General features: G+C 38.0%; 1 protein-coding gene across 1 annotated transcript in view; it reads right to left on the bottom strand.

Annotated features, from left to right (window-relative positions):
• The window catches only part of ARMC3 (armadillo repeat containing 3), a gene marked incomplete at both ends in the record, with an annotated part of 47,936 nt that overhangs the window by 5,220 nt on the left and 20,507 nt on the right, over positions 1-22,209 (bottom strand). The window contains 5 exons of the mRNA XM_084279960.1: positions 3,660-3,752; positions 4,889-4,989; positions 5,856-6,024; positions 9,433-9,569; positions 10,727-10,976. Coding sequence (XP_084136086.1) covers positions 3,660-3,752; positions 4,889-4,989; positions 5,856-6,024; positions 9,433-9,569; positions 10,727-10,976 — 750 coding nt within the window. The remainder of the gene's footprint in view (positions 1-3,659; positions 3,753-4,888; positions 4,990-5,855; positions 6,025-9,432; positions 9,570-10,726; positions 10,977-22,209) is intronic.

Genomic DNA, 22,209 nt, shown 5'->3' with positions numbered 1-22,209 from the left:
TTTTACAATGAATAGCACTCTTAAGATGGAAGGCACTGGACAAAGCAGAAGGGCATATACCATTATCAGTGTCTAATTCAAGCAATTTGTCTTCAGACTACTTTGCAAACTTTTCTTGTACCTATTGAGATTTATCATATTCACAGAAAGCCCTTTTCATAGGTTTCATAAAGCGCTTTTTTTAAGAAGGATAACCAATTAAGATTTAATCTTCAAATTATAGAAAATTCACCACCCTCTTAAATAAACTGTTCTGGTTATTAATTACACTTACAGTTGGAAAAAGCAGAAAAACAGTTTTCTTTATCTACGTGGCTCTAACTATAGCCAGAGGACATTACAATGCTAGATTAAACAGCTACCTTCTTCTCCATTTACATACTTATGATTATGGTTAAGAATACCCTGCTTAAAACAACCTTGAATTATTCCCACCTCTCTGCTGTCTGACTTAGTAGTTTTTCAAAACAACAGTTTCTACAAATGGTCGAATTCTTGTTCCTTGACCATTTTCTCTTTGTCCCCTGCTCTTTCCTCCTAGTACTTTCTTTTCTCTATGCAAAGTGTACTGCTAAATTACAGTGCATGAGAATTTGTTCCCTATTCCCATCTACTCAAATGACTCCTTAATTACTCTTATCCTTCTTCTTTCCAGTTTTCAGGAAGAAAAGACCTGAGAAGGAGGGGTTTAAGCAACATTTTGTTTGTTTTGCTGCTTCTTATTTCTCTGAGGTATGATGATGTTCTGTTCTTTGGTGGAATGACTAATACAAGGTTGTCTCCCACAGCCTGCCCTACTCCTCAACTCTTCAGTTCACCATGTCTGTCTAATATTTATCTCATAAGGAACAGTGGAGCTGCTGTCTTACATTTAATTGTTATCTTTTAGCCCAGTCAATGTGTATATCAGATATGCAACTCTTTGATCAAAAATGTAGCTATCTTGTCTATGCAAATGTATGGTAAACTATCAGCTAGGCACTTCCTCTGCTTCTAGTTCAGACACTTCCAGCAGACAGTTAGAATTGCTCTTTCTCTTAGCTTTCAACTATGGTTTATATAAAGTAGTATCACTTTTTCAAAACAATAGCTTTAAACTCTTTTCAGTAGTGCTTTGCAAAATAATGATGAACAGAAATGTGTGATGATCAAAGGAAAAAAATAGATCAGAAAAAGTCTAAGTATGTTTGAGACTTGGAGTCATATACTGACCTTCAAGTAACTCCCATGTATCTAACAAATTAATAATAATAATGATGTATGAATTATGGATTCAAAAATAATGACAATGGGGTTATAAATCACAGAATTTGATCATGACATTCAAGCAATTATGTCATACTTGAAGAAAGAAGTCTTTGTATCCCTGAAAGTACTATGGGAAAGTGAGCCAGGTATTTGTGTTTTCCTAAAGACTTTTTTTTTTTGCTTTCCAAAAGTGTAACGGTCCTAACAGAACAGTCATTTACTGTGGAATTGACAGAAAGGACATTAAAAAGCAACTGTCCAAGGGAATCCTCATCTCTTGCAGTAATAAACAAACATTGTCTTGTCAGAATAGGTATCTCTGCTCTGCACAACTGCTTGGTACTATGCAACATGGTCTGTGACTAGAGCATCTTGAGATGATGGAATCCCCCACTGGTGCAAAGCAAACATAACTGGGGCTCACTATCTCATTGTGCCTCCTGTTCCCTTTAAGTAAACTGGCATATGCATGGTTGGTCATGACCAGAGCACGCTGGACACTGGGAGGAACTGGTAAGTGAGCAGAAGCTAGAATAGGCATGGTAAGGCACTCAAGATGCAGCATCTACTCTTCTGCATCCTGAAACAGGAACCTTCCACCATGTGATTCATCTGATCCATTTCAGGGGTTCTACTACAAAATGATTTACACCGAATTCCAGAAGTGCTTGCAGGCCACATAACTAGCCAAATGTGAATGTCTGCCTTGTAAGTCAATAGCTTCTCAATAGACTTCTTTCAAAATCTGGGTCCTGATTCAAGCTGGAACCTCAACCCTTCCCAGTCAGTGGCTATTATCTGCCAACAATTTGCATTCAGTTCTAAACAAACCCATACACGTGTAACAACTGAGCCTTTCCTCTAGTGTTGCTTTTGCTCAGTGAAGACCATTGTCCAGATGCCTCCTGCTTTCCCCCCACTGGAAATACCGGTGAACTATTGATATCACAGAGCAGGTTTGAACTTTATCTTGATTTCATCTGGCAAGCAGAGAGATATAGACTGTATATATTTCTGTGTATGTATAAGTCATCAATCATTATCTCTACCAATAAAATGCCTGTACAGACAGTGGCATATTGTAGCTCATGGATGAGCTCCAATCCAAAAATTGCAAACATAGTGTCATAGAACCACAGAATCTCCTGAGCTGGAAGGGACCCATAAGGATCATCAAGTCCAACTCTTGGCTCCACACAGGGCCACTCCAGCTCCATTTCTTTCCAACCCTGCAACACTTAGCATTTTGTAATGCTCACCACTGACTAGATGTAACAGTCCTGAAGTGTGGCCATGGCCCCCTATACCACAAACCAATGAAGAAACCAGCATAATAAATGGTCAGCTCCGTTAACAGAAAAGCCATGAAGAGTTGTTCCTATCAAGGACTCGGCACCATCCAGTTGGTGACAAGGAGGCTCTATTTGGACCAGTTTTGGAGTCCTGAACATTCCCTGGTATTAGGCACAGAGACCTGCCTTCTCTGTGGTCCTGACTGTGCTGCTGTTTTACACAGAGCTACCAGATCACTTGGGAGACCATGGATCATTTTTTTTTCCCACAGGAACAAACTAAGGGTTAAGCATTTTATATTAAGTCATCAAGAAAAGGACTAGAACTTTGGTCTTAACTCTCAGACCAGTGCCCTAAGAGCTGAAGTAGAAAACTCTGTTCATTATGCTTCTTCATGAGCGAACAGCTGCAACGAACCAGAACAAGAGTGTTAAACCCCAAATATCATGTGAACAGCAACCTGCAGGTGGGAGGGGCAGGCTCAGATCCTCTTTCTGTAAAAGAAAGAAATCAATTTCCCACAACAAGGTTAGAGATTCTGACCCATTTGGTGCGAGCAATCACGCCCACCAGCTCAGTTCCACAGAAAGGATTACAGGACTGCACCTGGTGAGTGGTACAGAGCAGAGGGAGCCCTGCAAGAGTGAGGCATTTTTAGGTTTGTTGCTGTCAAAACTGGGACAGTTCTGAGCACATGCTTTTCAGCTTTTTGTCATCAGTGGAAGACATTTAATCTAGAAATAAGGATGCGTGTAGGCAGTGCAGGAACTTTTTGTGGGTCTGGGTTCTAAATTAAGAAAGAACTAGTACCCTGATTTCCCTGTGCCTTGGTTGTCAAGCTGTAAAATAACATCATTCCACTGCCTCCTAGAGATACTGAAAGGAAAAACAGCCAAATAAGTGGGAGATGTTAAAAAACAGTATCAGGAAGGAGGACAAATAATTACTAACTAGATAAAGGAAGATTTCCACAACAAGGAAGTGAAAGACTCCACAAACATTTAATGTTGTATTTATACACTGTTCGGAAACTGTCTCTAGCTGCTTTCAATCAGAATTCTATTCCTAATGTTAGAGAGCAATAACAGAACATTGACAAGTAAATCTTAAGACCATACCTTGCTTTTTCTTTACTGCTTCTTCTTGTAGTAGTTGACAAGATAGTCTGTTCATAAGATGAATCCTGTGCCTTTTCCTCTACCACAAGGACACTGAAACGGAACAAGATATTTTGGCATATTACTTACAGAGGTAGTGTTTGCATGTTAGGCTATGAGAATGGAGTTCTGATTTTAAAGGACAGTAAAGATATTCATAGAAAATACTTAAGTGGAAGAAATAAAATAACCACTAATAAATTGGATGCTGCTTCAGGGATCATAAAGGAAGTATGGAGCATGAAATGATGTACCAAGGATAACAGGGAAGTAAGACTGCTGCTAAGGTGTGAAGGCAAGAAGCTGTATCAAAGTCAAAGAAAGAAAACCTGATAGTTAAAGACAACTCCAGAGATCAACAAAGACCACAGAAGTTTAATTTGTCATAGATATTCTCAGACATCTTTATGGTGTCATATACAAGCTTAAAAGGGAAGCTAATGATACTGTAAACCAAATATATGATGTGTTGACAGAGAAGAAGGTTTTGGACTTGCAAAATATTGGTAGAGCATTCTTTGATCTGTGAGACTGTTTACAGGAAATGATTCCCAGTTAAACAAGCCCAATACCAACTTCCTGCATTCAAATCTAAGAGTATTTGTTAGGCTGGCTTCAACTTAAACTGAGAAGAAATGGACACAGGTTCTTTATCAAGCCTGAAAGCTTGATTCTTGGCTTTGTCCTGCCCCTTGGGATGCTGTGCTTAAAATGCCATGCATTTGTCTGTGCAAGATGATCATCAAATCATAGGTTTCATTGTTGCGTGTTGACATTCAGCTTAGATGACATAATTATTATGGCAGATGACAAGCTTTGTTAGAACTAATAAAACACTGGGTGTCCCACCAACAGGAGGGGTGTTAAATGAATGAGTCTGAACAGCTGAGTGTAAAAAAAAAAGCAACTCAATGGAATACATCCTTTCTGTCTGGAGGGGAAAAAAGTTATTTTCCAAATTCTTATCTTATAAGATACAAATCTCTTGCCTTCTAAGGCATGAAGAACTGTGGTGGGATCTCTCTATTATGTATGTATATATATGCACACACACACACACACACACACACACACACACACACACACACACACACACACACACACTCTATGTAGTTTGTACTGGAAACAATGGAAAGAACAGAAAAGGTGAGTGGTTGCAATACATGTTGGGGGATACAAACATGACTGACTTTTCTTGTGGTTTAGCATTAATGAAGATTGTGGCCCGGCGGTCAGTAAGCTCTTGCATGCTCAGTTCCTCCAACGATGAAAGTTTTACTCCAGGTTTTATCTACAAAATAATAGATAAGGTGTTTTGTTCAGTTGGAGAGAAGATAACTATTGTAAAGATATCTAAAGAGTACTTTAAAATTCCTAATCTTTAACAGAAGACTTATTATTAAGAACTTATAAAGCCATTTAAAATATGTGAAATTGGTTTTTTCCTTCATGTGCATTTTCTTCATCAATTTTCTTATGAAAAATTGTTGATAAATTATTTAATTTGTAATTATTGTTACTGTGTCATTCCAAACTGTTCTACCATCAGGAAATGTCCCTGCAAGCTTTACAGTATAGGGTAGAGTTTTCAAAAGCATCTGAGTGCTTTAGAAGCAGGTATTTCACTCATTTTCATTAAGACATTTGAGCATTTTGAAAAGTCTCTCTCAGATTTAAACCGAACACAGCACTTACAAGTGCTACATAGTGGGTTCATTCTTTCTATATAAACAGTGCCTTGTGAGAGAAAGGGTCATGACCAACGTGAAAACATGAACTCTCTCCTCCTTTATGTAAAACTAAACAAACAGAAAGTCCATAGGTCATTCAGTGTCAGGTTAGTATTAAGTATACTGCAGGAAAAGACATCAGAAGAAATGAAGGCCTGAGAAAGTTCCTTTCCAGATCCTAGGAACTGCACAGCTTACACAGGATTGGGAAGAAGATCACAACTGGGGGACAGCATGAATATCATGAGTTTTCATCCGTGAAGATAATCAAAAGAAATTAGTATAAAAGCTAGGAAACTTTAGGCCAAGAAAACAAAGTATTTTCTGTAACCATATTCTGGCTTTTGCTACAATATTCTTAATTTTTCTAATTCAAGAATAAAAGTTTACTCTTTGTAAGTAGCGTAATGTGTTTAAAATATCTCACCTGACCATAATCATAGAATCCATCAGTAATGATGTCACTTGATGATAAATATCCCATCTGGCTGTACTTTTGGGAAAGATTATTATCAAGTAGTTTTTCCAGAGCAGCTTCACTAAAGTTATTTTTGCGTCCTGTTGATAGATTAATTTCTTCTAGGATGTCTAAAGCACTGTTAAACACAATAGAAAGGCTAATCATCACTTAATGCCAATTAATTGTTATTATAAAATTCAGAGTTAATTTTCAGCATAGCCAAGGCCAAGACAAATTCATTTCCAAGTGCTAGCCTGGTGCCCTCTGGGCCGGCAAGTAACTGGCTGTGCTGCACAGAATTCTTTCTCTGGGCAAGGAAAATGCCTTGCAGTGCTTACAAGCAAAATACAATTCCTCTAGGCAGTTAAACAGTTACATAAAGAAATGCTGACAGCGTGCCACAACCTTTTATCAGAAGGATGTTAGGTATCTCAGAGAACTTGAGAAAAAGAAGGATGTAAAACCAGAGAAAAAGGAATGTTCAGCTCTGACCACAAGATGCAGTTTGGGGAATCTCTCAGTCTCCAACTTGCAATGCAATTTGCAGATTCCATCATGCAATGTGTGAATCATTCTGCTTTAGTGCTGGTTCCTGCCTTTGGGGAGGGGTAGTTGGCAGAGATTTGCAAAGCATGGATGAGCATGGGAACACAAGCAGGTGCGTCAGCATCATCGGGTGCAGGAATTTTGCAGCATGGAGGTAGAAACAAGTGATTATGTGGGGACATGGGAGGACAGGAATTCATTCCTTAAGCTGGTTTTGGTGCTGAAACCCACATACTGATAATTTCTGACCTGAGAAACTTAGGAAAGGGTCATTAAGAAGAAAAAAGAAGCTGAATCAGGAAATCACGACATAGTGCAGTTACAAAACCATTTAGCCATGAAAACAACAGGAAAAAAGAGGGGGATACATGCTTTTGTGTGTGTGTGTATATTTTTGTGTGTCTATACACACAGGGAGATATTCTTCGTATCCTGAGGAATCAATTTTTATATATATACACAAATGCATGTGTAGATAGATAGATATAAAACGAACTCCATATTTAGACTGCCCATTTCTTTCTCTGAGCTACCCAGGGAACCTCAGCTGCGGACATTTACAGTGTAGACTTCTGAAGGTACATCAGATGGATTCCAGAGAACAAGGTTTTCAGGGAAGGCAGATGACCACTTTCTCATTTGGAAGAGAGCAATGGGAGAAAACAGCAGAACAGCAGCACAGGCTGTTTGTCACGCAGCAAAGTCAGGTGACAGGCAAGTAACGCAGGGAAGAACGTTCAAGGGGAAAATGAGCAAGAAAAGCCCAATAAGTACAGCTGTGTCGAAGACAGACGACGTTACCAGCGCAATGACACATTATCTTCCTCTGGAGGAAAGACAGACCAAAAAGGGGCAAACACAGCTGCACTAAAAATTCTGTCAAGACCCAAAAGCCAAAAAAGGACTCATACAGAAGTGGAAACACTGACACTTCCAACAGTGAAGAAAAAGCATGAGAAAACCAAAAGACCCACAGGCAAAGTGAGATACAACTATTCAGGGAACTGAAACAAATGTTTCATATGCTGCAAGTGAGAGAGGAAAATGTAGTCCTATTACTCAATGTGGGAAGAAAACTCATAACAGATGGCACAGAAAAGACTGAAGTGTCTGATGCCTTTTTTGTTTCAGTTTTCATAAAAAGGTTGCAAGCAGATGCCTGGCAGTAATATTAACAAGGCGGTGGAAACAGTAGGCTTAACATGTCTAAAATAAGTTTGGAGAGACAAAGTTATCAGTGCCTGAGGAGACTTACCTCATACTATTCTATGAATTGGCAAAAGCAACCTCTGAACTATTTATAATTACATTTGAAAATTCAGGGAGGACAGGCTAGGTGCCAGGGGAGTAGAAAAGGAAAAAGATAGTATCTAGATTTAAAAAAGGAAGAACAAGGAAATAATAGAGATCATTCAGCCACATTTCAGTGTCCAAAGGACACCATATCAAATTACTAAATAACCAGTTCACAACCAACAAGAGATAAGGTGGTAAGAAATAGCCATTATGTATTTGTCAAGAATAAATCAATCTAATCCTTTGTGTGATAGGGTAACTGACTTAATGCATAGGCAGAAGTAGTAGATGTGAGATACAAGTTGGCTTTGAGATATATTTTGACTTTAGTAAGTCTTTTCACATCTTCCTACTGGAATACTCATGAGCAAGTCAGGGAAATACGATCTACGTGAAAATAACATGAAGTAGTGCCTGACTGCTTGAAAAACTATGCTTAATGCATTATTATCAATAATATGCTGTCAAACTGGAAGGACACATAAATTAGACTCCTACTCCGATATTGTCACAAGAAAGGGATTAAATAAGAACAGTGCTATGTGCAAGATATAGAAAATAATTACTGAGCTTCATTTGATGGTGGTATGATCTCAGCTGAAGCACCTCATCCAGGCTTGGAGACCACGCTTGGCATAAATAAAAAAAGAGAAATTCAGAGTGGTGTGACAAAACCAGACAAGATTTCAAAACAAAAGAAGTTTGACATTGTCACTTTGTCATGAAAAGGAAACAGAGAGGGCCACGGAACATGAGGAACTTTAGTAAGTTAAAGTGAAATTGCTATGAAAAGGTGGTTATTCAGTCCCACTAAAAGTAGGGCATGTAGTTGGATTGATTTGCTGTAAGGGATATTTAGAACTCAGAACTCCCTTTTTCTTGTTAAGGACACTTCAGCACTGGAACAGGTTACTTCAGAAAGCTGTGAAACTCCCACAGAATTGGTATCTACACTTCAACAAGCAAAAATACATCAGCATACCTGATGCAGTCTTAGAGTGGGCAGATGGGTAGCATCTCCTTTGAGGGCCCCTACAGACCTAAATTTCTGGGATTCTCACTTGGCAGAATCCCCCTGTAGATGGATTTTAAGTATCAGTGCAGCAACCAGAGAAGTGTCCAGCAGAGGGAGCAGGGCAATTACACATTTTAATTTAACAATAACTAAAAGATTCACCCTATATAAGGAACCCTGTGCTGTAATTCTTACCACCTAAGCCAGCTTTTGTAATTTAAATCTTAATATGTGGAACGTGGAGTTTCTAAGGAGGAATAACAGAGTCTCTTTCACATGACACTTCAGCACACCTGCAGTTAACCACAGTCTGTAAAGTGTGTGTAATAAGTACAATTTACTGTATAGTGAACTTAGCCCAAAACCTTAATTTCAGTAGTCCCTAATTTTGACTGATATAATCAACTCTTCAACATAAAGCCTAATTCAGCCGCAGGGACAATAAACATTTCTAGAATTCCACACAGTTCTCTCTTCAGGTTTGCATTTTTTTCTTAAGACTTCTGTTATTTAAAATGAATACCATTTCACCTGCAACATCTGTGGTGCAAAAGTAGTTTCTGCTTACCAGAAAGCATAGCTATATGGACTAACTTTGTTATTCTGCTATAAATATGTAAAGATCAACTTAATGAGAGTTCTCTCATCAAAATCTTCCCTCTGCCCCTTGTTACCCATTTTACTCACCCCAGCCGGCATAGTTCAACAGCAGTTGGTTCATCACTTGCACATACCATAACAGCCCAACAGGCATTTCTTCTGACTTCTTCATTCTTAGAACGCAGCAATTCAACGAGTGGTCCCAATCCACCTGCATTTCTCAACTAACAATTAAATAAACGAAGACATTACCACTTAAAAATGTCCTCTGTCCCAGCAAGAACTGCCTGTGAAATCCACATTCTGAAACATTCAAGCCTTGCAGACAAGCTGTGCTGGGCTGGTAGAAAGGCCATTTGTGGGGATGCTGTGCTGCTGCGAGCCCTGTGTAGGCTGGAGCTGAAGCCAGCTTCAGAGTGGTTCAAGGCACACACCCCTGCTGGCTCCAGCCGCCTTTTCAGTTATTAGGTTGCAGAATGGAAACTGTAGAGACCATACAACCCAACACTGCCACAGAGAGTTACACAGCTTTTTCTGTGTTCTGTTGCCTCCTAGCAACTAATTTACATCACAATGTATTTGAATTTGTATTGGATGTATGACAATCTTATTAACATCCTATTCTCTTGTGTGCTACAGTATCTTTCCTATGCACGCTGGAGGAAATATCAATCATTTGGATTTTTGAAGAGAAAGACATTTTAAGGACACTGAAAGAACTAGATTAATTATCTAAGCCCCTTATTCATGTCCTAATTAACAGCCTTGACCCATGAGAAATCCCCAGTTCATGATCTATAAATGCACATAGAATCATCCTTATTTATGAAAAAAAAAATCCCAAACTACGACCACTGATAAACAGCAAAAAGTTCAACTTACTGGATGCCACTGATCAAGGGACTGATCATATTTTATTTATTTACTCCATGCACAGTATCTTGATAAATCATGATCAGACATTGCCATTTAGGCCTTCAAAGTAGACAACAGAACACTGAGGGAGAGCAAAGAGGACAGAACTTCTCGCCTTCAAAATACAGCCGACAGTTGCAGCTAAGAGAAGCCTTAATGCCTAATGCTGACAAACATGGGCATTAAGATATAGCCCTGGCTAAGGCTCACTGAGGCAACAGGAAAGCTGTAAAACATTGATTGATGCGAGCAAATACATATCTGTAAAAATATAAAGAAAACCCTTTCCATGTTCTGATGAGAAATGGGGCTAAATTCAGCTGAACAAGTCTATGATGAAAGTGAAAAATTAATTACTGGGAATTAGTGCAGACACACGAAATATAAAAGATCCTAAGTGAGCACAACCCCAATCTCAAGATCTAGAAAGGTTACAAATAACTGCAGCCTTGAAGAAGTGTTTTACCTCAGCTCTTGCATCAGCATCACAACCAAACGCAGCCACAGTGAATGCTGCTTTGCTCTGCACTCGGCTGTTGGCTGAGCGCAGCGGTGCTGCAAGCAGACTCATGATACCACGGCTCTGGATAGTCACACGCAACAGCTCTTGCCTGGCCAGATTTGTTAGCACCGTGGCAGCATCAGCAACAGCTCCATCCCTCTGAGCGTTCAAGGTATTTACTAATGGCTCGATTCCTTCAGCCTCAGCAACAGCACTAGCAAAATGAAGGAGAAAAAAAATATTTTTTCCTGTATTTAAGACCATTTTTTATTTGTGTTCTATTTATCAACTAAATTAGCATTATATTATAAAATATAAAATATTGCTTACCTGCAATAAATAGCACAACTGATGCTTCTATTCTAAATTATAGTATGAAATTTAAAATAAAAATTGAACTGTAACACCCCTTTTTCTTCTGATGCCTTAACTACATTTTGACTCACAGTGTGAAGCTCAAGAGGCACAAACTAAACAGATACACCAGGTCACAAATTTCAGGATTCCCTAACTTACCAGAATGTGGGTTCTTTCTGAGGTTTCAAACAAGTTAATGAAATCTCACACCTTTTCAGGGACACAGAATTTCTGTATCTTTAGCTGCAGACAAATGCTTCGGTAGAGCATTCTAGCACTATTTCTAATGAGGATTATGGTGCACAGAATATCATGTTGTTGTTCTCTGTTCTGCCTCCATAAGCTTCTGTGATTGAACAAACATAGCTTCTGCTATTCTTGCAGAGTAGGTATACGTGGTGCAGTTCAGTGCAATGTAGGAACTATTGTGCTGGCTTTAAACAAGCAGATTTAGACACCAGGGTACAACAGGCACATCAGCATAAACGGCTCTGACTCTGGTTCCCCATCAGCTAGCCCATCAGCAACAGATGAGTTTAAATATTCCCTCTACTCCCAGATGATCACTGCAGCCCCAGCTTAAGGGTGATGCCCCTCAGCCATGGTGGGATGTATCTTGGGGTGGTCCAGTTCTGAGCTAGACTTGCAAAACAACCTGTTTGCAAATAAAATCAGGGAAGATTGTTATCATTACTACTGATACTAATGTAATTTATGTCCTCCAAATGCTGTAAAATATTCCATAACTTAATCTGATGACTTTCTCACCAGAACTTTGCTCTCTACTAAACAGGAACTTATTTCTTTTGTCTATACCATCTTATGCTCATTTCAGTGGTATTTTTTCTTCTTTCTGTCTTCCTTCTGAGTTTGTATATATAATTTGATCAAATGATTTGAGGCATATGTCCAATTTACTATCTGCTCCTAGTAATTTTACATTAGGCTCATCTGTTTGTTAAACAAAAGTTGGCAATATTGTTAGCAATGGAAACATGCAGATGGCAATTTGAATTTTCATTGCAACTGCTTTTTATACCCTCTTTTAGTACATTTTGTCTATATCCAAAGTATAGCAAACCCTCCCACCTCTATTCAAGCATATCTACATGCTTGAACAACAGAAATACATATGTTTTTTAAAAGTTTTGCTAAATCTCTGCCAACTAATCAATAAGAGAATGATGTGAAAATCTTACTTTTACTATAACAGCATCTTTCCAAAAATCTAACCAACCTGTTGATAACTTTCACAGTTACAAAATAAACACAAGCTTATAATTATTACATATACAAGAATGAATAATGCTATCCAAAACTGTCAAGGCACTGATAAAACAAACAAACCAACCTCGGGAATGCTGACGGTCACTCTCTTCTGCAAACAGGACAGGAAGCAGAACACACACCAACCTGTGCTCTATAACCCCATTACATGGGCAACATGACAGAGATCATACTGTGAACTGATCTTAGTGCAAGTAACTCCAAACCACATTTTCAGAGAGGAAGATGCAGATACCACTGAGCATACAGAGGCTGATGGGATCTGTGATCCTCGTGTACCTCAGCTCTAAGGCAGTGGCAGCTCACAGACAGCGCTTTAATGCAAGGACTTCAGTCTCTATTCAGATGTGAATCCCATGCTTTGAGATGCGCTGCACTGCGCTTCTCAGAGTGTCTCCAATTAACTGGATTTCCACTTATCTGGGTACCTCCTTCCCTTCCCTCCTTGACCAAATAAAGAAGTGAAAATGGTTGGCTTGGGTTTTTTGGGGGTGTGTGTGTATTTTGCATTTCTGGGTCCATTGGTTAATATTGTCTCTTCTTCCACCTGAAAATTTTATCCAAATTTTCACCTTCAGAAGTGCAGTAGCTCCATCCAGCCTGCTATTTATGAAGAAATCCTGCCATGTGAGGATCAGCTATACACCACACAGACCACAAATTTCCCAGAAAACATCACATTCAGAGCAGGTGTGGCAATAACATTACATCCATGCCGACAAAATGTAGGAGAGACTCAGAATACATGCACACAACCATGCACAATAAGGCATGTCCATAATGTATCAGTCTTACAGCAATATTCAGTATATACACACATAACTTCTCCTGGAAAAAAGAACCCAAACAAAACCAAAATCAATGAATTTTTCCTGTACAATGAAATTCCAAGATTTATGGGACAGATCTGCTACTCATGAAATACATCTCACAGGTGTAGTACAGTCAATACTTCTGCAGTAAGTATAGGACTTAAAATTCCTATACTACTCTGAATAACACATGTGCTCTCCTGAAGGAAACCTTAAAAAACATCTAGTCCCTAACAGTCTGATTCCAGGACGTTACATGGAACTGAAAGATGTAGCCAATCACATTAGAAGCAGATTTACTATAATTTCCATAAAGCCAGCGAGTACACAAGTACTTAACAAAAGAACAAGGTGACAGCTCCTCGTGTGTTCAGAGCTGACCTCAGCGAGGTACAGAGCACAGCCAATTTTCTCAAGTGCCACTCAACTTCAAAAAGGTTGAGAACCACTGATTTAGAAGATCATACATATTTATTTCCAGCCTGTGTTCTACTTCTGAGCAGATTCATTTTGAATCATGGTTTCATGAATATAGTTCAATCAAGTAGCACAATGGATCACAAGGCAAAAAGAATTCATGTTAGAAGTAACAACAGCAGGTAATGAGAGTTGAAGGTAAGCAATACCTTCGAGAATAAGATTTTAAGAGGGCATGACCACCTGAGGACAACACTGTGTCCTGATAACAGATGCGGACAGCAGAGGTTATGAGGGAGGAAGGAAGAAAGAGGAATCCATCGTTCAACTAACTCCTGCCCCAGGGCCCTTCAGAGAACACAGAAATAGTGCTGCCACCCTGGGCCATGGAGCCCCAGCTGCTAAAGAGACAGCAATGCCTGACCTTAAAAAGGAGCTGAAGGAACACATACACTTGATTTTTTAAGGTGCTGAAATACTGCAACACTAAGTATGGAGTCTTGGCTCCCTTCCATCTTGCACAGAGATATGCACTGCATGATTTTTTTCTTACAAGAAAAAAAGTCAGAGGAAAAAGCTTTTACCAGCACTGTCTTTGCATAATGCAGGTTAATGTAGAGCCTCTCTCCCTGCCTCTGGAACAGGTTCTGCTCTAAACATGTTCTACTGAGATGAATGCTCCCTACTTCATCAGTGCTTCCACTGTAGGGCTTCAATCATCAAGGAATAAGGGAGCCTTGGCTTACCTGAAGAAAAATATATACTTTTTGATGTAGGAAAGGGATAAAATACATAAATCCACAGCTCTTTGTCCTCCGTGTTGTGTAAAGATTGAAAATACATCAACTTTCCTAATCACAGAGAGAAAAGATTAGGGAAAAGGAAAACAATGATGGGGGCAGGGAGACAGGATGTTGCATTTGCAGTATCACCATGGGTTTTGTGAATAGTGAAAGCTATCTGAATCACAAACAAACAAGAAAACCCAGACAAGATAGATGCAGAAGGTACACAGCTCAAAGTGAGAATCACTCAAATGTTACAAGTTATAAGCATATGGTTATGATCATTAGAGTGCCTCCCATAACAGGATTAGGTATGTACCTTAACCAGGGTATAGATGATTCAGGTACCCTAATGACATTAACCACGCCCTGTAGTTAAACAATAAAATTCTGATTACAGTTGAATTAAAATGACTGCATTTAAGAATAGCTAAAATATTTTTTTTCTCAAGTGGCACTGGAAAGGCAAGGTTTCTAAGGTTAGATAATAAATGTTTAATTTAAAATATTAATTTAAAACATACTTTCTAATATCTAATCAAGATATTTCTTGAAAATGCTCTAAAAATCACTCAGAACTCAAAGAATAAATGTTAAGAGTATGAGAAAAATGTTTTCTATATTATTTTTACTAAAAATAAAAAAATTAAAAGCTGACAAAACCAGTACTAAAAGTTTTGCAATATAAACTTTGTTTAAAAAGTTACTTTGGAGATGCACATGAATTGCACTGAGATGAATGTTTAGTTGATTCGGTTGTCTGGGGTGTAACAGGAAAGCTCAGACATTGGTAGAGTGTTGTGAAAACAATCATCAGTAAAAATTGGACCAAAGCTCTGTGGTGCTGGTTTGGGTTTTGGTTTTTAATTATTTTTAGGAATGTAAGCTGTCTGGGGCAAGGACCCCCTCTTTGTTGGCATCACATCAAGCATGATAGCTTTGTTCCCTGACCAAGCCTCCTAGCCATGGCAAGAGAGGTAACAGATTATTTACTTAGTGCACAGGGAATGGTCCAGTCAGGTTTTCCTCCTGCAGAGAAAGTTCAGCAGGATGGAAGAAGCAACTACCGGTGTTCAAAGAGCTGATAGAAACCACTGCCCTCAAACCCCTTCCCCTAAGCAGCCTTCCATGCAGGGGGGAGAGGGGAAGAGCAGCGGTGCAACTTTACACCAGTGTTTACTCTGGGTTGTGCTTAACTGACTTAATAAAAATGATCAAGTATGCCAGGTTTTGTTTCTTCTACCACAACTGAACACAAGCAGGTTTATATTAAATTATATTTTTACTCATGTCTATGCTGTTTACTGCCCCCATTCTGACTGAGGATTCAGCACAATTTCTTCTCAGGAAAAAACCAAAAATTTCCTCTTCACAAAGGCCATTGGACTCCTTATGGACTTCATCTTCCAAATGTATTTGCAACTACATGTTTAATTTCTGTGCAAAATTACTGTGATTGTGTGTGAGGTGCTTAGCTAGCCATTTATGCCTGTGCATATCTCATTTTCATACATAATTGCATGTAAATTATGCATAAGAATTATGCATCTAATTACACACACATATTTTAAAATCAACTATCTGTGTTAAATCGCATCACTTTTCCACAGAAGACATTTCTGACCCAGCTCTATTACATCATTTCTGACTGAGAAACCAGAAGTTTGAAAAACCTCAATAGAGACTCCTTTTTATCCCCTAAATGTATTCTCATTCTTCATTTGCCTTGCTATGCCATCAGAATAATCACATCCTCTGCATTTACCAAAAATTTCACTTGGAGATTTAATTTTCAAAAGCAATTGACTGTTGCATATAGGTAGTTGTATTTTACCTAAAGATTAAAATTACTTCCGTTCTCTTTACATATAGTTATGTCTGTATTTTTATTCTGAGTAAGGGAATCTAGCACAAGAGACTTTTATCTACAATTTGGGTCCCCATTGTACTACAATTAAAATATTGATGATATCAACAAACCACATTCATTTTTCATTTCTGGAACTGAACCCTCTATTCCTATTTTTTAATGACAAGCACCTTGTTAATCATCAACAAACCCAAAACTCAATAAACCTCACGGTCTGGAAGCAATAAAATCTTAAACTCTCTGGGTTAGCAAAGACTGTAATATCTGACTCTTATTTAGAGAATCACAGAAATTTTTCTAATGTCTGTCACTGAACTCATCTGACAGAGTTACAAAGTGCTCTGCTCTCAAACTGTAGTATATCTAATTTAAAATATTACAGAAGCACTGGTAATGAACTATTTATCCATGATATCTGAGCCTTTCAATTATAATGTTATCTGCAACCTTTATGAAGAACTTCAGATACTTCCACCATTAGTAGAAACGCTTGAAATCAGCAATAGAAAGTCTTTTTGATATTTAAAGATCCCATATATCTTCAGCCAGGATAAGCTCATGAAAAAGACACTGCCATCCTCTCTTTTTTTCTGATCCAAGGAGGAGTGAATGCAAAAAATCAGTAACTCAGCACGGAGTTTAGAGTCTGGAATCCACACTGTTACAAAAGCAACATTAACAGGGAACATTCAGGAGCTGCCAGAGCAGCCTTCACAGAGGTGTAAGGGAAGGCAAAAAAGAGTCAATGCAGGGTCCCTACAACAACTCATCTGCACACAGGGACTGTGGAGATGGTGGTTCCTCTTCATCTTTGGAAGCACCAGCTGAGGAAGGACAAAAAATGCTATGCCTTGTCAGTCTCTTCACAGATACCTCTCTGACTGAAACTGGACCCCATCTTTCACTTCTGGATATTTTTTTTTCTAGAGAACTGTGAACTTATCTCAAGCAGCAGCAATTTGTTCTCTCTTGCTAAAGGTTCAAGCTCATATGAAGATTCAAAGTGGAGATCCTTATGCTTTAATTTTTCTCTCTTACAATGATATCTTTAACAACGTACACATTCACTACAACATTAAGATAAAATTACTGAAGCTGCAAGTCAAGAGGTTTAAAATTACTTGTGAAAGCTTATTTTTTCCCCCTGTATATGACAGTCCAATTAGACTATATGCCACTGTCAGTGCCCAGGTTAAATTCACAGCAGGGCAGAACGAATTTTGCATGATCAGCTATAAACCTGAATTCCCTTATATCCACTTCAAAAATATCTTCATGCTATACTAAAGTAAGCTAAAACATACACTTAAGTAATTTGTATTTAGTTTAGAAATATGCTACAAAGAAAATATGTAAGACCTCAAATACGTTTTGCTGAAATTTACTCAAGTATAAAATAATCCTTTTCACTTTTTAATTCATTAAAAGTATAATTCACCTCAGTGGGAATCACTGAACGTCACCACAGGGATACATACTCAAGGGAAATCTTTGTGCCACTATATAACCACAGTTTTCTCTCTCAGGCTTAGAAGTCTCCAGCCAGGAGCAAAAAGTCTCACCTGATCCCTCAGAAATCTACCATGGGAAGTTACAGGTGACAAGACACATGCTCTGACTGAAATTCCAGCCTTCCATGGGGTAAGATGAGTCTTTGAAGGTAGTAGAGTACAAACAGCCCAAAAGATTTTGTTATATCTGTTAGGGGCACAGATTTCTATAGAGTTACCATTAGCACAATTTAGGAGTGTTCTGCTTTCTATCTGAAACTTTTTAGACTATATTTAGGTTCTCATGCACTGTAGGATGCTGTGACATGAGATCTGTATAATCCCTGACAAACAGGGAAATATATAATAAAATGTTTTGTGAAAGAGCAGCTATACTGCCAAGAACACATAGTTAGAGTGTCAGAGTCTATAAGGGGACCTTTCCTTAGCCACATCTTCACAAACCTGAGAGAAAACCCAGAGCTGCTGGGGTGAAACATTTTGCACCTGTCAGTGCAGTTTAATTTAGGGTACCGTCCATCAGTCATCTGATGTGATGTTAAAGTCATAGTGCAAACCCACTTTTGAATGACATCCTGGCATTAGACCTTGATTCAGCTTTTCTGCCAAGGGAGAAATTTACCATAAAGCATTTTGCACTTTGCAATGGATGTCAGTACGTAACTGGTACAGAAAGCTTGTGAGGTCTTGGGTAACGACCATGTCTTTTCTCTTTAGAAGCATTCTTCACACTGTGGATATACAGCAAAAGATGGAAAAGAGGAACCCGTTCATGACTCAAGTTAACTGTATTTGCACAGAGCTCGGCAGAATAGGCACTAATGTAGAAAATAACAACACAAACCACGAAAAACAAGTCCCTTTCCCTTACAGCTCAGTAGCTCAAACCCGGATTTCTGTCACTAGGGGTCAGTATTAAAACATATTACCTTTAACAATACAGCCACTGGCACTCTATTGTTGGTTCCCTCCTTCAGAAATACAAACTTAATGTGTTAGAAAAAAATTATTAAACCATAAAAACCCCAAAAACCTATACATTGGATTATTACCTATTTCTGGTTTTAAGTGTAGCTCCCATATAGTAGATTTTTTTTATTCCTGTTCTTATAAATTAACACATATTCATGCAAATGCATTTTCTTACATAATAGCCATGCTTCAATATTGATCCATTTATGTGAATTAGGTTCCATCTACAGTCTCGAAAATTACAAGCTATGTTTAAGTTTCTCATTTTCTAATGGAGAAGATTACTACCTAGTGATATTACTGCCTAATTGTAACAATCATTACTTCCTCATGATAGCAGTAAAATTTGAAATGTAAAACTGGACATTTTTGACATTTATTCTTTGACAACCATACCCATCTCAAAAACAATAAAAATCTGTTGTGAATGCTGAAAATCTCCAATTAAGGCAGCGAGAAACTCTCAGTACAGGTGAGCATTATCCACATGGAATAGGCTGAGGATGTATTTTTGGTCATTAGATCAGTGTATGAATTCCAGTTTAGAATAGATGTAAGACCACTGAAGTCAAGGGAACAACTCACTTTCTCCTCACTGGACACTGCTGGTAACCAGTGAGTTCCCAAACTACCTTCCTTCCTATCCCCAACCTACTCCCAAATCTTGAAAGTCTCGATACATAGCAGAAAGCACACAGTTAGATGCTGTGATACTGCATGTAACTACCTATATGGACATAATTTTGCTAATGTAAATACGTCCCCTGATTCCTGTGAAGAGTTCAAGAAGTAGAAAATAAAATAATATCAAGCTTGCTGGCTTTGCAATTTTTAGCGTGACATTTTACAATCTTGAACCGAGACATAATACTTAGAAATATGTAACATGACACTAATTATAAACCCCAGGAGAAATATTCTGCCAGATCATAAGTCTGTCGTGTACCACAATTTCCTGCAGCCTTTAGTACAGCTGAATAAAAGCCATCCCTTTCCTTCTTCCCCCAGACCAAACTAACTGAATGCTATAAATTTTGCACTTAAAATAAACAATTTAAGACAAATATTATGGAGGCTGTTAATTAGTTTTCATGTCCAGTACAAAGCTCTAAATTTTAGAGCATATGTTTTTCTTTAGTGGTAACTCCATTAGCTGCCCAGAATTCAGACATTGCCAGATTTATGAAGACAGCTATTAGAAATGGCATTTGTACTACGACAATACTGAGGAAAAGAGCTGGTCCAATGAATGCTGACTAACTGGTAAAATTTGAAATCTTAGTTCTATGTGTAACTTCTAACTAATAGTGTATTTAGATTTAATATTATGGTCTCATCCTAAATAAGTGAAAATAATTGATTATACTTTAAATGGAAAAAATAGGCAGGGGTTGAAGTAAAATGTTCTGTACCTAACTGGATAGCACAGAGTAATTTATTTTTCTGCCCAATAGATGGCACTGCTGTTTCTTTGTTTGTAATTTTTCAATTTGTGCATAATATCCATTATTGAAGTGACTCTGCCTACATTTCCTGACGCTTGGACACATCAAAAATAGATAGATTTCACAGATTCTTTAAAATGGCATTCCGCTGTCCAAATAGCTGTATACAATTTTCAATAAAGCAAGTTAGTGTGGTGGATTAAAAAATGTGAAAGGGATGCAAATACCCAGCTGAAGATAATTCTCCCCAACAGCAGACCCAAAGAAACAAATTCTGATGGGTATATCAAGGATGACCTCAGAGCTACACACATAGCAACCACAACATCATTTCTGTAAGGTACATTAAAATAAGTACATGGTATTTTAAATTGCAGTATACTTTGCAATTTTATTTTGATTTAGCATTAACAAATTTAGAAAGAATTAATGATCAACATTAAAATTCTGTCATTACTTTATGATAAAATTCTCATAAAAGCATCATCTGGGGGTGTCAATCTCTGAGAGACATTTGATCACCGTACATTTTTCCATGTGCTACTGAAACATGAGATAACATCAGCTCTGTAGAAAAAGCTTAAAAATAATTAGAGTGTAGTTACACTAATTTTTATGTGTTCTGGTAGAGATCATATTGTAAATCTATGTTCTCCAATAAACCCAAAAACCCAAGCTGTCAGCAGGGACTTGTGTTCTCTTCTGCTCTAGTTCTTTGGTTAAAACACTACAGGGCCCAGAGTCATTCATTCATTTATTTATTTTTGCCAAATCATGGTTGCTTGGGGACTTGTGTGAAATGACAAGCTGGTCTCTGTCCCGTTCATCGTGAACAGGTGTTCTAATTACAAAACCTCCACCATATTTGACACCTTTATTAGCTGTCTCAGTCAAGAAACAAAGGATTGATTGGGTAGGGGTATAGAACTAGCCTTTCATTGCTGTGGGGAAGCACCTAAAGGTCAAGGTTAATATACATTAGTGGGGGGTAGTATTGCCCATTGCCTATGCCTTTCTTGCGTTATTAATCAATGGAAGACTTAATCCTTACAAGCCAGCTATTGTAGAAGCTTTAATTAGTTTGTTTTAACTTGTAATTTTTTCCCCGTATTATATGAAAAGCAGACTTTTCTTGACCAAATATTCCTAACAACACATCTCCAGCAAAAATAGCAGTGTCTTGTACTCTGTTTACATTCTGTAATATATACTGTACAAAATGAAAGGGCAAGGCAAACATCCTTCAATCAATATAGTACATGCAAAAATGCTCCTGAAATGAAATACGGCAGAACAAGTATATGAATTAAGATGAATTTTTGGCTGACTGGCAAAAAGTTAAAACCCATATAATAAATGGTCTTTCCCTTTACTGTAGCCATTTTGTTCTTGCCACATAAGGTCTACCTGCTACTATAAAAATCTAATATATAACCAATAAAAGGACGCTAGTTTCATTAAGTCTCATTTGGGACCAGAATACTGTCAACATAATTAGACAGCAAAGTCACATCATTACAAAAGTATACCAGCATCTTCATTATATATACACTTATTTTCGGTGGTTTACCAGACACACATACAAAATATTCCTGAATGAAACCTGATTATGGTAACTCAATCTGGAATGCATTTTCTCCAAACAATTTTTTTTCCCATTATGTGAATGTAAAATAAATATGGGCCAGATAGTCAGTGAGTTGGAACTACACCAATTTGTATCAGCTGAGGGTTCAACTCTATATATTCATTTATAGATCCTAGTCACACTTGGACCCTGCTATGGCTTATTAATGGTTTTGATTTAGAAACAAACCTTTGAAGTAATTATATAGCCACATGGCATTCATCCAATATACATATTTAATGTAAATTATTGCTTCCTGATTTTCACAGAAGACCTGTGATTAGATTACCTGGTGCTTCCTTATTGTACTTGGAGCTGATTTGCAAAGAGACGGAAGTATATATAAGCCACCTTTACAGTTTCC

This window comes from Gallinula chloropus (assembly GCF_964237585.1).
Source record: "Gallinula chloropus genome assembly, chromosome: 2".
NCBI lineage: Eukaryota > Metazoa > Chordata > Aves > Gruiformes > Rallidae > Gallinula > Gallinula chloropus.
This window is presented reverse-complemented; position numbering and strand designations above follow the sequence as displayed.